Source organism: Marmota monax, unplaced genomic scaffold, assembly GCF_021218885.2.
Source record: "Marmota monax isolate L192 unplaced genomic scaffold, Marmota_monax_Labrador192_F-V1.1 WCK01_AAM20220418_F8-fsc00035, whole genome shotgun sequence".
Taxonomy (NCBI): Eukaryota; Metazoa; Chordata; class Mammalia; order Rodentia; family Sciuridae; genus Marmota; species Marmota monax.
The window spans coordinates 7,229,953-7,244,700 of record NW_026691961.1 but is presented as its reverse complement, the minus strand read 5'-3'; the positions used below and the strand labels follow the sequence as shown (position 1 = coordinate 7,244,700).

At 50.8% G+C, this 14,748-nt stretch overlaps 1 protein-coding gene across 5 annotated transcripts in view; it reads left to right on the top strand.

Moving 5' to 3' along the window:
• Snx29 (sorting nexin 29) overlaps nt 1–14,748 on the top strand; it is a 389,328-nt gene that overhangs the window by 71,079 nt on the left and 303,501 nt on the right. For all 5 annotated transcript variants that reach the window (XR_009226515.1, XM_058578345.1, XM_046440643.2 and 2 more), the window contains 3 exons: nt 2,739–2,857; nt 6,233–6,308; nt 8,215–8,297. Coding sequence is in view for 4 of the 5 variants with exons in the window: in XM_058578345.1 (XP_058434328.1) it covers nt 2,739–2,857; nt 6,233–6,308; nt 8,215–8,297 (278 nt within the window). In the remaining variant the exon portion in view is untranslated. The remainder of the gene's footprint in view (nt 1–2,738; nt 2,858–6,232; nt 6,309–8,214; nt 8,298–14,748) is intronic.

Here is a 14,748-nt window from a genome sequence, read left to right as displayed (position 1 = left end):
TGGACAGCTTCTCCCTGGTACACAGGGGGATCTCGATTGAACACTCCATAGAGCAGCCTGGGGAAGAGCCGAGGAATGATGAGATGGCCTGCCAAGTAATACTTTGATTTTGATTTTAAACTAAGGCTCATAGGAAAGGCCCACGAGGCTGGAACACAGCAGGTGTGTGAGGGGGCTGTGGCAGGCCAGGAGCAGCTTGGTGGGTGCCACCACCCTTGGTTGTCTTGAGGAGGTCTGTTGTCCAGAGCTGGGTGGACTCCTGTGACAGCTAGTCATAAGCCACTGCTTGATGACCAGTGTTCTCCCCCTGCCTCAGTACTGGCCACAGGTATTGGCTTTGTGTTTTTCATCAAAAGGGATAATATCCTTATCATACAAAGGAGTTTTTCTGTCACCTTATGTGCTCTGACATCATTAAATAGGTAAGAACGTGATTCCAAAGGAATTAAACATGAATAAATGTTGCACCTTATTAGCAATGAAGTAAATGCGAAGGGAAACGAGGGTCCCATGTCTTGCCCATCACATTTGCCAAGATTTGAAAGGGAGCCCCAGTATTGTGGCCTGTATGGGGGGGAGGCAATCTCTCAGTGCACCTCTTCCCAGGTGCAAAGGGGGTGTTCAGTCCACATTGGTGCAGTGATGATGGCACAGCTGGTACCAGGGGCTGTCGACAGTCCTGAGGAGACGGTTGGGCCGTGTCAGGAGCTGTGTTGGACCTACTTGATTTGGCAGTGATGGAATCTGCCTGGGGATGCACCAGGTGGATTCAAAGTCCCGACTTGGAAGCAAAACACCATAGCTGACCTAAATGTGCAGCCACTGAGGCGGTTACCAGCCGGGCGTGCAGGAGTTGGGTGTTAATATAGTCATGTCTGGGATCTTGAACATTTTGAGTGAGTTTGATTATCTGGTAGTAAAAAGATGAGCTCATCTTCTTACTATCAGATGGAAACATAAGACAGAAAATTCTCCATGTGGTTTTGTTACAGCCATGTGAATGTAAGTCGCATAGAGACGGTGTCCAGCCCAGTTGTATTTTGGGTACTTCTGAAAGTATCTTTTCCAAGGAAAAGAACACCCACTGTTGAGCCAATCTTGAAGCCACGTCCTGAGGCTTTCCCCGACTTGGGAATCACTTTAACTCATTTTGCTCATATTGAAGTGGTGGCCCTTGGGGCTGCTTTTCCTTGGGTTCAGATTCTCGTCTGGAGGGTTCTGGCTTTACCTCGTGCACACACACGTTGCTGGAAGTGGTAAGAACTGTGTTGGAAACGAGCAGAATACCCCCGGTACAGAGCTGGTGGATTGCTTGATAACGGACTGTGGCCTTTGCTGCCCTCTGCTGAGAAGGGTGCACTGGCACTGCCACAGCTGTCCATCCCCTGGGCCACCGGCTTCTAGACCAGAGCCTCAGAAGCATGGCTCTGACAGATTCTAGAGGCACAACCAAGTTCACCTGAGTCTTGGTCAGAGTCGGGGTCAGCTGCCAGGACATGGGCAGGAGTAGCCCTTCCTTTGCCTCCCCCTGCCTGAGTGTCATCACCTTACCCGTGGGATTCAGTGACAAGTTTTGCGAAATTGTTAGAAATAGTTCCTCAGTTTCCTCCTCAGTGTCTGAACGTCTGACCTGACCAGAAGCTAGAGCAGCCGGAAGGAGACGGTGTCTGACCAGCCTGTAGGAGGGGCCGGCCAGCCCGCCTGCCCTAGCTAGGGACAGTTATGAAGAAATACCAACACAGACAAGTAGGCCACGGAACCTGAAATATTCACTAGCTGGTCCTAAACTTAGTCAATCTCTTCTCTAAAATAAAAACTCTGTAATGTCACGTGGTGGACAGAGGCTGGAGCGACATTGTAATTGGATTTGGAAAACCCAAAGCCTTGGTTCTGTCATATGTGGCTGTTGACCTTGGACAAAAAAAAAAAAGTCAAATAGTTGGAGTTTTCTTTTTCTTTTCTCTCCCACACCCGTCCCTTCTTTTACTAAGTAGGTATGGTTATCAACTTTGGTCTTCTTTATTTACTGAGATACAAAAGAATTTTATAAACATCTAGGAACTGCATGAACACATCCTGGTATTTACTAATGTTCCTGATTGTCCAGAGGCAAAGCTGCAGTGGGCGAATGCTCAGGCAGCTTGGAGTCATCCTGGTGTTACGAAGGATGTGTGTGTTGGTTTTGAACTTGGCAGATAACAGAGTAACATCATATGAGCCTGGTTAATACTTTAGCTGACCTCCTTTTATTGAAAACCCAGTCACAAGTGGGTCTGATTGTCCTTTGACCCATGGGGTCTGAGAACCAGCGAGGCAAAGCGACATTAGCTCAGAGTTGTGTAACCACCGTTGTTTGAGAACCCAGATGGTGGCATTTTCTCTTGCTCAGCCCTTTGTGTGGCTGGTGCCTCCCCTTCCACGTGTCCCTTCCCTCAGGTCCTTGCTTCCTTCAACTTGCTCCTCACAACTCCCCCTTCAGGCCAGTCTTCCATGATCTTCCTGATCAGCGACATGATTCTGAACTGCTGTTTGACATCTTCCCAAAGGATATGTGACTGATGTCCTTGCACCTGTCAGGGTCTGGATCCCCACTTGATGTTCCAGACTCCTGCCCATCAGCCCCATCCTGGCCTGGGTGTTTCCCAAGAGCCCTTGAGGAGGCTCAGCAGATGTGCCTGGTGGTCACAGGCCCTTTGGGGGTCTGGGCCTTGTCATGCAGCTGTCTTCTTTCACCTTAGGCCCCTGGATGGGAACACCTGCCTCTCCCAGGTGCACAGCTGGGCTCCGCTGCAGGTGCTCCACGGCGATGCTGATGTCCTCTTCCCGGTCAGCGGTGTGGGCTCCTACAGCCCGGCAGGTAGGTGCTTCCTCTTTTTTTTTTTTTCTTCCCAATGAGAGCATCAGTTCTGAGAACCAGCATGAGAATCTGAGTTACCTGTACAGGTAGGAATGGGAACCTGGGGCCCAGAGCAAGGAGGGGCTTGTGGGGGACTCAGAAGCTACAGGGCCTTAGTGTTCTAGAAATTTGAGCATCTGAGTGAGTTGGGCTGACCTGGCTGGCAATCCCCCAGGAGCCCCCAGGTCTGTTTTACTTTTTTCCCCAACACCAGTGGCTTATTGAACTTGGTCATGTCAAAGTAAACATAAAGAGTGATTGCCATTTTGCCTTTTAAGACCTCGGTTTCCTTCTGAATCTGGCAAGAGGCAGTTCGGTGGTGGAGGGGGCTATCTGTCAAGTCACTGGTGCCCTGGACAGAAAGCTCTTGGGGCTCTGGGGCGGGTTGCTTGAACTGGCCTTTGACTATGGGCCAGTGTCCTTGCACATTCCATGTGGTGGGCGGGCTCACGTGTAGTCTTACTGTTTCCTGTAGCTGAACAGGCCATGGGACTCTGGGGGTTATGTGTGGGTGAACCTGGCTCTCCCAGCAGGACAGGTGCGCCATGCAGTGCACAGAACCTGTGGAGAGAAGTGCCTGGTCATGTCACTCTCCTCCCCCAGCACTGCGAGCTCAGAGAGGCCTTAGCCCGACAGACAGGTGCTCTGCCATTTTCTAGGGAACACACGCTTCTCTGGGCCTAGTGTTAGGGAGCTGTGACTGGAGTCTTCCAACTGCTTAGGAAGCTGTTGAAATTTGAACTGGGTGAAGGATTATTCTTGTCACTTGGTGAAGGACAGAAATCTACCTACACTAGCTGAAGGCCAGACAGATGGGCTCTGCAGGCAGCAGAGTGGACTTCCCGTCTGTCAGTCTGGGTGACCTGCCTGGAAAGTGGATGCCGGTAGTGATAACAGTGCCCTCCAGGCTCTAGCAGTGAGTCCAGTGCTGGGGAGAGGTTGTCCTGCTCAGCTGGGGGGTTCACTGCACCATTCCCTCCCTCAGACGTGTGGCGAAGACTCCCAGGTTCACCTGGGGAAAGACAGGCTGAGGAGGCAGTGCTAAGACGGGGCAGCTGAGTGTGTCCACAGCTGGGAGCAGGGCTGATGGAGGGGACTCTAGATGGGGGGAGGCACAACCGTTGGGGTCATCCTGCTTCCCGTGCTGCCCCCACCCCGGTCTGTCATTGCCCTCTTCATTCTCACTCCTCCCCTTTCTACTTGAACTTGGCTGAGGTGCCAACAACATTGCTCAGCCTTGTGACCTTTGATACCAGTGGGGACATCTCGCCGGGTCTCAGCTGAAATCCCAGAGAGGGCCGGTGTGGTGGGCCTGGCTCGTGTCCGCAGGCCAGACCCCAGAAGCCCTGCCTCTTCAGCTCCCCTGTCCAGGTGGCTGAGGGGGTCGCCTTGTCATTGCTGGACTATGTGAGACAGGGGTGGGGGCTTGGAAGCTCGAGGGGGGCCCAAGGGTATCCAGGGCCATGGGAGAGTTCTGATGTTTGCACATAGCCTCCGACATGGAGCTCCTCAGCTTCTGATCCCCGCTCAGTCCTCGTTACCTGCTGTTAAATGCTGGCTGGCTGTGGGCACCCGGGGCAGCAGGCTCTGCCCCTCGAGCCTGTGAGACAGGGAAGCTGATGGCTGGTGCTTTGGGGCCTTGCAGTTTGGCATTAGGGAGCTGTGACTGGAGTCTTCCCGTAATTTGGGATCTGATCTTCCAAAGCCCAGCATTCTAGGCTTTCCATGGATAAGGGCCTCCAGGATCCTCGAGAGAAGGTCCCCATTGCCCCCCAGCACATCTCCTGTGGTCTCGTGGCTGTCAGCCTGGCAGACCCAGAGGCTCCACTTGTTACTCTTGAGGAGACCCCAAGTTCCAGCTTACCTTGATGGTACTCACCAGAGGTGACTTGTAGGAGCCAGTATACCAGTGTTTAAAGGTGCTGTAGTCACAAAACCATAGGAGCCTTGTAGGCCGTGACAGCCTGTGGGCAGGGGAGCATTGTAGGGAAGACCCATGGTGGCTGAAGGTGCTGGATCAGGGCTGGGGACTGGTTACCTGCTGCTAAGTTGCGTTAGTCCCTCTGCCTGGTGTCTGTGTCCATGGGAGGCACCTGGGCCAAGTGGTCTCAAGCTTGGCCTGCCAGGGTAGGCTCTTTGGGAAGGCTCTGCTAACATTTTTCTGAGACTCCACTTTTGCCCCATGTCTGACTAGTGTCCCTCAGGTTGATAGTGACATTAATGCATTCTCCCTAATTCTGGCTGAGGGGCCATTCTGCCCTTTACTATGACTTCCCACGCGGACAGCTTCTTGCCTCAAGGGATTTTTCAGTCCTCTTTGAAAATGTTGCCGCCTTTGTAGTCACTACATTGGGAGTAATTAGAGAAAGGGGGAGGGGGGGGGCAAAAAGGAAGCTGGGCCTGGCCCAGAGCGGGTGTTTTTGAGGGAGGAGGGAACATGCTATGAGTACCCTTGTGAATCTTGCAGGAGGCAGCTCTGCGGTGGAGGGGACTACCTGTTCTGGGTTAGGGGCAATTCAGAGAGGGGAGACCAGCCCAGGGTCTCATCATGGGACCTTGAGCAGGTGGAGGGCTGGGCATGCCTGTGACCTAAAATGGGGCAAGGTGAGTTTACCTGTAAGTCACGGGAAGTCTGACTCCAGCAGACCAGGCTAAGCAGACGTGATGGTGCAGAGGAGGCTGTGTTGCTCTTTTGGTCCCCCTCGGGTGCAGGGCTAGTTTCATGATGGGCGTTGACAATGAGGAGTTGCTCTATGAGCAAGGGTTCCCTTGGGTGATATGGATCTTAATGTCACCATCCAGCCTGGGGCTTGTGGGTTTTTACCCTTTCCTGCAAAGAGGCTTGTGCGGGCACTCATGCATTTATGAAAATCGGTAACATGAGATATTTATCATCTCACTCCTTTGGGAATGTGCTTCTGAATGCTATGTACGCAGGGTTAAGTGGCTTTTGGAGAAAGCCAGGTTGTTGGTGATTAGACTTTGCTGCCCTCTGCTGTCTGTCTCAAGTCCTGACAGGCAGGAGAAGGTTTGTCCTATAGAAAGCTTTTTTAAAAAAATTACTCTGATTCTGGGGTTGGCCCTGAATACAGACTTCATGGGCAATTCCACTTGCCTTAAGATCAAAAGTCACAGGTTAAGTGGGAGATAGGGTCTTCCATCAGCAGCTGATGCCAAGTCATAAAAATGCCTGGGAAAATGGAGTGGTAGCAGATTAAGATCCAATGTGCGGGTGAGTAAGAACTTGTAAGTCAGCTTACGTAGCAGATGAAGGAATGACAAGAAGAGGGAATTGGAATAAACACCTTATCTCCTCTCTGTGATGTCTTTACCCAGATCCCCCCCTGGGAAGCCTGGAGAACGGAACAGGACCTGAGGACCACATTCCCCCAGAGCCTGGGCTTCGGTACAGGTTAATATTAAGAAACTAGGTTGCCTTGTGTATTAATGTATTATTCACAATTTGGCATTTTATTCTTTTTTATAGTACCAGGGGCTGAATCCAGGGGCGCTCTACCTCTGGGCTATATCCCTGTTCTTATTATATTTGAGATGGGGTCTTGTCAAGTTGCTGAGGCTGGCCTCGAACTTGGGATCAACCTGCCTCAGCCTCCCTAGTGGCTGGGATCACAGGCATGTGCCACTGTGCCTGGCTGGCATTTTATTCTTTTTTAAAGCTAGGAGGAACCTGCTAGGGTTATATGCAAGGTCTTACTTCACACTTCTGCTCAGGGGTAGTCTTACATCTCACAGTGTGCCCTTGCCAAGAGGCTTAGATCATCTGTCCCCACGGAGTTACTGCAGGAGACTGCACAGTGGTCAAACTTTATTTGCATACCTCCTGTCCTTATGCTTTTTGAGCTATATCTGAGTACTTCCTGTCATTTTCTTAAAGTACTTCCTATCATTTTCTTAATCTAAATACTAATACTTGGTAATATTTAACTGTCCTAGTATTATATTTAAGTCCCTTTGATGCCATGTAATATTTAAGTACATCACCTACAGAGCAAAAGGGTTTTTTTTTTTTTTTTTTCCCTTCTCAAATTGAAGAATCTCAAGGGAGAACTGAGTTGCCAGGTCATTGGCTGTTTGGTGACAGTAGAGGTAGACGGCAAGGTTTCCCAATGTGCCCACTGTCCTTGCTGCTCTTACTTTCACTACTTTTTTTTCCTGTGATTTTAGTTTGGTGTCTCAGGGACGTATCCACGTGCATTTCCAACCCTGTCTTCAGGGTGGGCTTCTTGTCTGCTGCCCCCAAACCAGACATGGTGCCCCTGTCAAACCCAGAATAGGCGGGATTCCAAAAGTGACACTACCTGGAGCAGGCTAGTACATGGGGTGCCAGGTAAAAGGATGGCGTCACAGACCCTTCCAGGGCTCAGTTCTTTATCCTGTTTATTTTTAGAAAATTTGCAGAATGCTCCAATGAATGAAAAATGACTCTTTAACCCAACTCCATGGTGTGGTTGATGCTTTGGTGCTTTCCCTCTGAGTGTGTGCGCGTGTGTGAGCATGTGTGCGCAGGTGTGTGTATAAGCACTACATGTGGCCCTGCTATTTTCACAAAAGGTGGTCAAATTATTTTTTCACATTGCAAAATCATTACAAAGAGCTGGCCCTCATTATTTGCAGGGATTCTGTTTTGTGGAGTTTCTGTGAACATTCCGCTGTTGCTTGGCGGGGAGGTGCTGGGTTGGTTATCTGAGACTTTGTCACGACATTTTTCTTGGTTGGTCAGTATGTCTGGCTTTGCCTCTGCCTGTTTAAAGACGGCTTGTTGAGTGTCTGGTGTTGACTGTCACACTGAGCTCGTGGTCAGTGGCAGATGGCTCCTGCCTGGATGGAGCGCTCTCGCACGTTGCCCCCTGAGGCGCGTGGCAGCCTCTTGCTGTAAACTCATGAGGCAGCCATGTACTTGGGGACCCCTATAAACAGAAAATCTCCCAGAAGCCCTACTTAAATGTGGAAAATCTAGGACTAAGGAGACTATGGAAAGGACACTTGTCTACAGTTGGGAGAGTTGAAATGAGAAGGCACCTTGCTTGTCCTCAGCTGGGGACTCCATTGTTTTGCTCATGAGCGACTTGTGAAAGTATTCTGTGAGTATTGATTTTTGGGGCTACAAATACACTTCATGAGTAGACTAGTTGACAAATATGGAGTCTGCAAATAACAGGATCAACTGATTTCTGATGGCTGCCTTCTGTCCCTTCCGCTAGAGAACCCCAATAAGTGACCACCTGCTCGTGTTTTGAGCGGGGAGGTTGGGCATTTTAAGTGGCTGAGTGTAACTTCCTTCTCCCTCTTTTTCCCAGTGTGGACGCTAGCCCTCCAGCCCAAGGAAGTCCTCTGAGCAGCCTCTTGCCTTCTGCATCGGTGCCAGAATCCATGACGATTAGTAAGTACTCCTCCCGCTGCCACCACCCGTACTGGCCTGGCTGTGGGTCTGTGCACTTACTCCTACATGACTGAGGATGTGGCTGGCTGTGAACTTGAGGTGTGGTGCATGGTTGCAGGCTTTGGACCCCTGGGTAACCTGTGAGGCTGGGGTGTGTGCATCCTCTTGGAACATGCCTTGGGTGGAGTGGCACTGAGGTGGATGGGAAACTTCTGTGGCTCAGTTTCAGGGTTTGCTTCCTGTCAGGTGATCAGCAGCAGAGGAGAAGTCTAGGCTCCTTTTTGTGCTCCAGAGGAGTCAGGTTTATCAGTGAGGAAGATGCAGCCTCCCCAAACAGGGAGAAATGTTGCTAATGATCAGACTTAAACTGTCTCCATCTTTACTATCTTAAGCAGAGAAAGCATTAGAGAGCAAGAGTGGGTTTGACTGGCTTTATATAACACAAATAAATCAACATGGCTGACAAGTTAGAGATGCCAATCTGAGGCAGCCAGGCTGGGACTGGTGCATGGCTCCATGGTCATTAGAAACCAGGGCTCTCCTGTCTTGCCTTATAGGTCAAAAGGAGCTGTTTTAGCTCCAGCCATCTCATTCTCATCCCAGGAAGTAGAAAGGAGGAGGGGGAAAGGAGAGGCTTTCTTTGGACCCTAAATTCTATATGTGGAAACAAACTTGGATCCCATACAAATTATAGCTTTTTTTGGTTAATCAGCATCCGACTGAAATTTAGCATTTCCTTCAATTATGAAAGTAGTGGCAGGCCTTAGGAACTGTAGCTGCAGTGGCAGAGTGAGTGCCTTGGTCGCCGATCGAAGTCATAGGCACCTTTTAACAACTAGGGCATGATGACATCTTGGTTCACTTTTACTTTGAAATGCGGTAGTTCCTCAATGTGATAACGTGGGAACATGCATATGACTGTCACTTGAATGTTGTACATGTGGGTCATTCTCTTTCAACTTAAGCAGTTCCTTTGTAGTTTTTTGTTTAGTGAGTTTTTAAACATTGTTTGTTCTCTGCAAGGAAGCCCATGGGCTACCCTAGACCATGGAATAGGCCCCATGGTACATGACAGCAGAAGCCCCCCAGCTGTGGGGACCCACTCCAGAAGATGCGCACAGAATCACATTCATGTCTTGGGCCAACCGTAGTCCCTTGAGCTCCCCTGGCTGCAAAGGAGGAAACCTGCTCTCCCCCATGAGTCTCCCTCTAGGGAAGGAGGATGGAGTTTCAGAGGCACCCAGTGTTCAGTTTCAAGGGTTCAGTTTCAAGAAACGGGAAGTGGGTAGGTGCTCTGAGGTTGCTGTGGGAATGTATGCCTCATCCTCAGGCTTGAATTCAGCTGAGCAGGTATTTCTGGATCCCCAAGTACAGAGGCCATGTGGAGTAGGTGAGCATGCAGGTTCCTGTTTTTGAGATTATAGCCATTTATTTACCTCTGTACTACCCCATGGTTGTGTTTTTTTTTTTTTTTAATGGTATCCCCCCCAAAAGCCACCCTCCCCCCAAAACAAAACGAAATATAACTTGAATGTTTTTATTCAGAAGGGAACCCTTAGCAGCTCTAGGTATGCAGTAATGACACTAGCAGCTGACTTCCATAGTGGGTAACTGAACAGAAGTAGAGGGAAATGGGGTCCTGGAGTGAGTCTGGCTGTTGCTGCCTGGGTTCTAATGGAGGCCCTCTCCCACTGTTGATGGAGGTGGAGGCTCCGGCTTCTTTTTCTGCTTGGGCCTGTGGCACCTCCACGAGGGGCACGTGTCTTGGTCTTCATGCAGCTACCAGAGACGAGCGGTGGATGAACAGAGCAAGAAAGCCAGTCTGGACCCTGTCTGGGGGCTGGCCCTGTTGGAGCTGCTGCTTGGGGAAAGGGACCCACTAGAAGAGACGGGAGTTGAGGCAGACATCCAGGTCCTGCCACCAGGCAGCCAGTCAAGAGCCACTGGAAAGCCACAGCCTTGGTGCCGGCGATGGCGCCTGAACTTGATTGAGGGACATGGTGAAGCTTGGGTGAGGGAGTTTTGGAAAGGTCCTGCTGTTGGTGATATTCCTGGAGTTATCTCTGAGGCCTGTACGAAGGCAAGAAGGAAAGACTGAGATCTTGGCGAAAACACAACAGTAGTGAGATACTTTTTTTTGTGTGTGTGTGTGCTGGGGATTGAACCCAGGGCCTTGGGCATGCGAGGCAAACACTCGGCCAACTGAGCCATATCCCCAGCCCTGTGATACACTTTTTTATGCCAGAAAAGGGGGACAGGCGGCCAAGGGAGCACCAGGAGGGTGTGGGCGATGCCTGGTGCCGGACTTGCACGTTTCCTAGAAGTTGTAAAAAGGTGGACAAGGACACGGGGGGTCCAGGGCCTGCTTAGCTTAGTGCCATGCCTGCCACTGGCACCACTACCTGTCCTGATGGGATACAGGCGTGTGCCACTGCACCTGGCTTTATACACATTTTCTAAAGGGACTGTGGCTCCTGGGAAGTCCTGCTCTCAGGGAAGCAGGGTTCCCCGTTGGCTGCTCTTGTGGCTAAGGTAGGTCCCGGGGCCACCTCAGCTGCACCTGAGTGAGGTGCCACCAGCCCAGCTTGTGCATCTTCACTCAGGCTGTTCCTCTGAACACTCCAGCGAGGCCCGCGGCAGGGATGTAAATTCTCTTGATTTTATTCATATCATTTTCTAGAAACTAAACCTATTTTATTATAATCTTGGGCAGGTAGAGACATTTCCAGAATTTACGAGTTAAATGTCTGAAGAAAATGTTGGCATATCCACTTGTGACCCCAGACGCTTGTTTCTAGTGTGGCCTGTGATGACCACCAAGAGGTTGGCCGGGTGGAGTTCTGTTTTCTGTGGCAGCTGGACATTCAGGAAGTCACCAGACAGTGGCACTGTTGTCCATGATGTGTGCTTGTCAGCCCAGGTGAGGGCTCTTGATTCTTGGAAATTTGGAGTGGAGGGTGGTTTTTTTTTTTGTTTTTTTTTTTTTTTTTTTAATTTTTATTTTTTACTTGGACACAATATCTTTATATGTGGTGCTGAGGATTGAACCCAGGGCCTTGCATGTGCTAGGAGAGCGCTGTACTGCTGAGTCACAACCCCAGCCCCTGGAGGTGGTTTTGATTTGGGATCCCCCATCCTGTCCCTGCCTGCTGTGTCATCTGAGGAAAGCAGAAGGGTGGAGCTACACACTTTGACTGTTGGCCAGCTTGGGCTGCTAACAAAGGACCTCAGACTGTGCTTCAATAATAGAAGATGATTTTCTCATAGTTCTGGAGGCTGGAACGCCAAGATCAGTGTCAGCAGAGCTGGTTTCTGGCAAGGACTTCCTGCTTGGCTTGCAGACAGCCTCCATCTCCCTGTGTCCACGTACTTGGCCTTTCCTCTGCAATTTTGTGTGTGTACCCCTCTCTCCCTTCTTACAAGGATGCCAGTCCCATGGGATCAGGATCCTACCCTTGTGACCTCATTTAACTTGAATTACTTCCATAGAGACCAGCTCCAATAAAGACAGAGTGGACATCTTGGAAGGGTATGGGGAGGTGGGAAGACCTGCTGTCTCTGCACATAGCTGCCCTGCCATCTGGTGGACAGGAAGAGGCCGAGGACAATGCGGTGGTTTCAGTGTCTTGCCCTCAATCCTGAACATTTCAGGGAGGGTATTTCAGTTGCTTTCAGGGCTGTGGAAACTGGAGAGGGTGCCCTCTTAGCTGTAAGTCACTCTGCCCGTTGCTGCCTCTCCACCTCCGGGGCACCCTTCTCTAGCACCCAGGGAAATGCTGAGTGACAACTCGGCTGTCCCACGTAGTGGTTCCAGCAGTGGGCCAGGAGCCTGCCACACACTTAGTCTCCCCACTGGCGTCTCCTTGGTGCAGATGGTGTTGCAGCGCTCGGCGTGCGTCATCGAGGTGGCCTAGGGAGTCTCGCTGCCTTACATAATTTTTAACTATGTAGGTAATAAATGGTGGCTGATATTATCCAAGTCTTTTAAACTCTCCCTCCCCTCCCCTTCTATTTTAAAAGCCTTTGTCTTGTGGGAACAAAGTATGACCTTAATTTCAGTGGGTAAATAGACAAGTAGTTTGATAGGTTGAAATTGAAGCAAAAGAAAGTCCTATACATTTTTTAAAGTATTTATTTCTTAGTTGGACACAACACCTTTATTTCACTTATTATCTTTATGTGGTGCTGAGGATCGAACCCAAGGTCTCACATGTGCAAGGCGAGCACTCTACCGCTAAGCCCCAGCCCAAGCCCCAGCCCCAGCCCAAGTCCTATATTTTTGAAATGAACTTAAACATAAGAAATCTGTTGTAACCCTGTAATGCCTTTTAAAATACCTAGGACTTTTTCTAAACCATCTTGGAATTGGTAGAAAATAGCTTTCCACTTCATATAAACTTTCTGCAGACCCCCAATTTTTTTGGGGGGCTACTGGGGATTGAATTTGGACACTCAATCACTGAGCCACATCCCCAGCCCTATTTTGTATTTTAGAGATGGGGTCTCAGTTGCTTAAGGCCTTGTCATTGCTCAGGCTGTCTTTGAACTTGCCATCCTCCTGTCTCAGCCTCCTGAGCCACTGGGATTACAGGCGTTCACCACCATGGCTGGCAGACCTCAGATTTTATGATGATGAAAATTTCATTTTCTATTTTCCAGTTTCATTTAACTTTGTATTCTTGTAAACTTGTGGCAACAATGTTTCAACATTGGGGGTCATCATCGGGGTGTCTAGGATGGTGCAAATGGGGAGTTGAAGGCAAGAGAACCATCGTGAACCATGGTGATGGAGACAGAATGGCCCAGGGTGGGGCCATCAGAGTAACTAATGTCTGTTTTATTGTGACCAGCAGGCTTTAGTAATGAGCAGTGTCACTGATGCATGATGTGGCTGGTGGGGCTGGCATGAGGGGGCTGCTAGGCGGTGGGGAGCGGGGATGATGGGTGGTACTGGTCAGATGGTAAGCGGTACTGGTCAGATGGTAAGGCAGGGGTGTATGCAGATGCATCTGACATTTCCTTTCTTTATACCAACCCCCAGGAGCAGGCACCACTTGCTCAGCTGAAACAGGTGCTTAAATACAGTGTTTGAGGTCTCGCTGGAGCCAGCGGTGTCTGCTCTCCCAGGCTAACCGGCCACCTCATCACGCTGGTAGCTCCACCACTGCCTCAGCGGTGCCCTTGGAGGAGGAGACGCTGGCAGCTGGCTTGCCACCTACTACCAGTGCTGAGGGGCCCAGTCTCCTTGGAGCTGCCGCGCTGCTTGCCTGCCTGCTCTCACTTGGCGTGGCTCTCTGGTCGGTGTGCCTGGAAAGGGCCATGCCAGACAAACAGGCCTTACCAGGTCCTAAGTCACAGTGCATCAGCTTGGGCTCTTCAGCGCACTGCATGGTGACACCATTGGTTCCAGCCAAAAGCTGGATGTTGAGAGGTGAGTGTCGTGGCCTCTCAAAGCACCTGCAGAAAGGCTGTGGCCAGACCAGTTGTGTGAGGGTCCTGTGGGTGCTACGTGTCTCCAGAGGGAGGTGCTATCAGGTGTCCCCACTAAGCCGCACAGGGTACTTTGTGGGCACGAGGGCTGCCTTGTGCTAGTGATGTCGCAGGCCCTGTTTCCATTTGTTCTTATGAAACTTCAGCCCTCACCCCCACCCCCCACTCCTTCATTTACACAGGAGGTCTTGGCTCAGGGCTTCAGGAAGTTACCTGTGGTCACAGTGTGGATAGGGCAGAATGAGGAATGGCACTTAGAATTTTCAGGGGAGTGCTTTTCTTGATTGGGGGGGGGGGCATTTTTTTTTTTTTTTTTTAATTCTCTTCCACTCTTCTTTAGGTCCTTGGTTGTGCTCGGGAGCTATCCAGAGTGCAGTACTTGGAGTGTGGCATGCTCTGCTTATTGTGGCTTGTGTGTTAGAGCTGGAGGGCGAGGCCCTGCCCTCAGAGGCCCCCAGGCCAGAGGGGAAGACCAAGGGCAGTGAAGCTAACAGATGCATGGACTTGTTCTTGGGCATCACAGCAAGTGCCCGTAAAGGCCAAGGGTGGGATGAATTGTCAGGAAAGGGCTTTCTCAACTGATGGCAGAGTGAAGTCCCGCAGGGTGAGGCCACTTGACCCCTTCTGGTGGCATGTGGTTACAGTGGAAGTGCCCTGGACAGAGGCGGGAGGGGAGGGCGGAGAGGGAGGGTGCTGGAGAGGTGCCCAGTCAGAGCGCATCTGGGTTCAGGGAAGGCCGCGGGGCTTCCCGCTTCCTCTTGTTGGGAGCAGGCTCCAAAGCCTGTGTGGGGCGTGAACACCCAGCCTCTCATTCCTTCCTCCCCCCCTGCTCTTCCCATGGCCTCCCTTGCACAGGACATCCTCAGGGGCTCTCTGGGGCCATGTAGATATGCACGTTCCCACCCTAGCACAGTGGCCCAGCACCCCGATGCAGAGGTGTGCTCAGTGCTTCAGGAGGAAG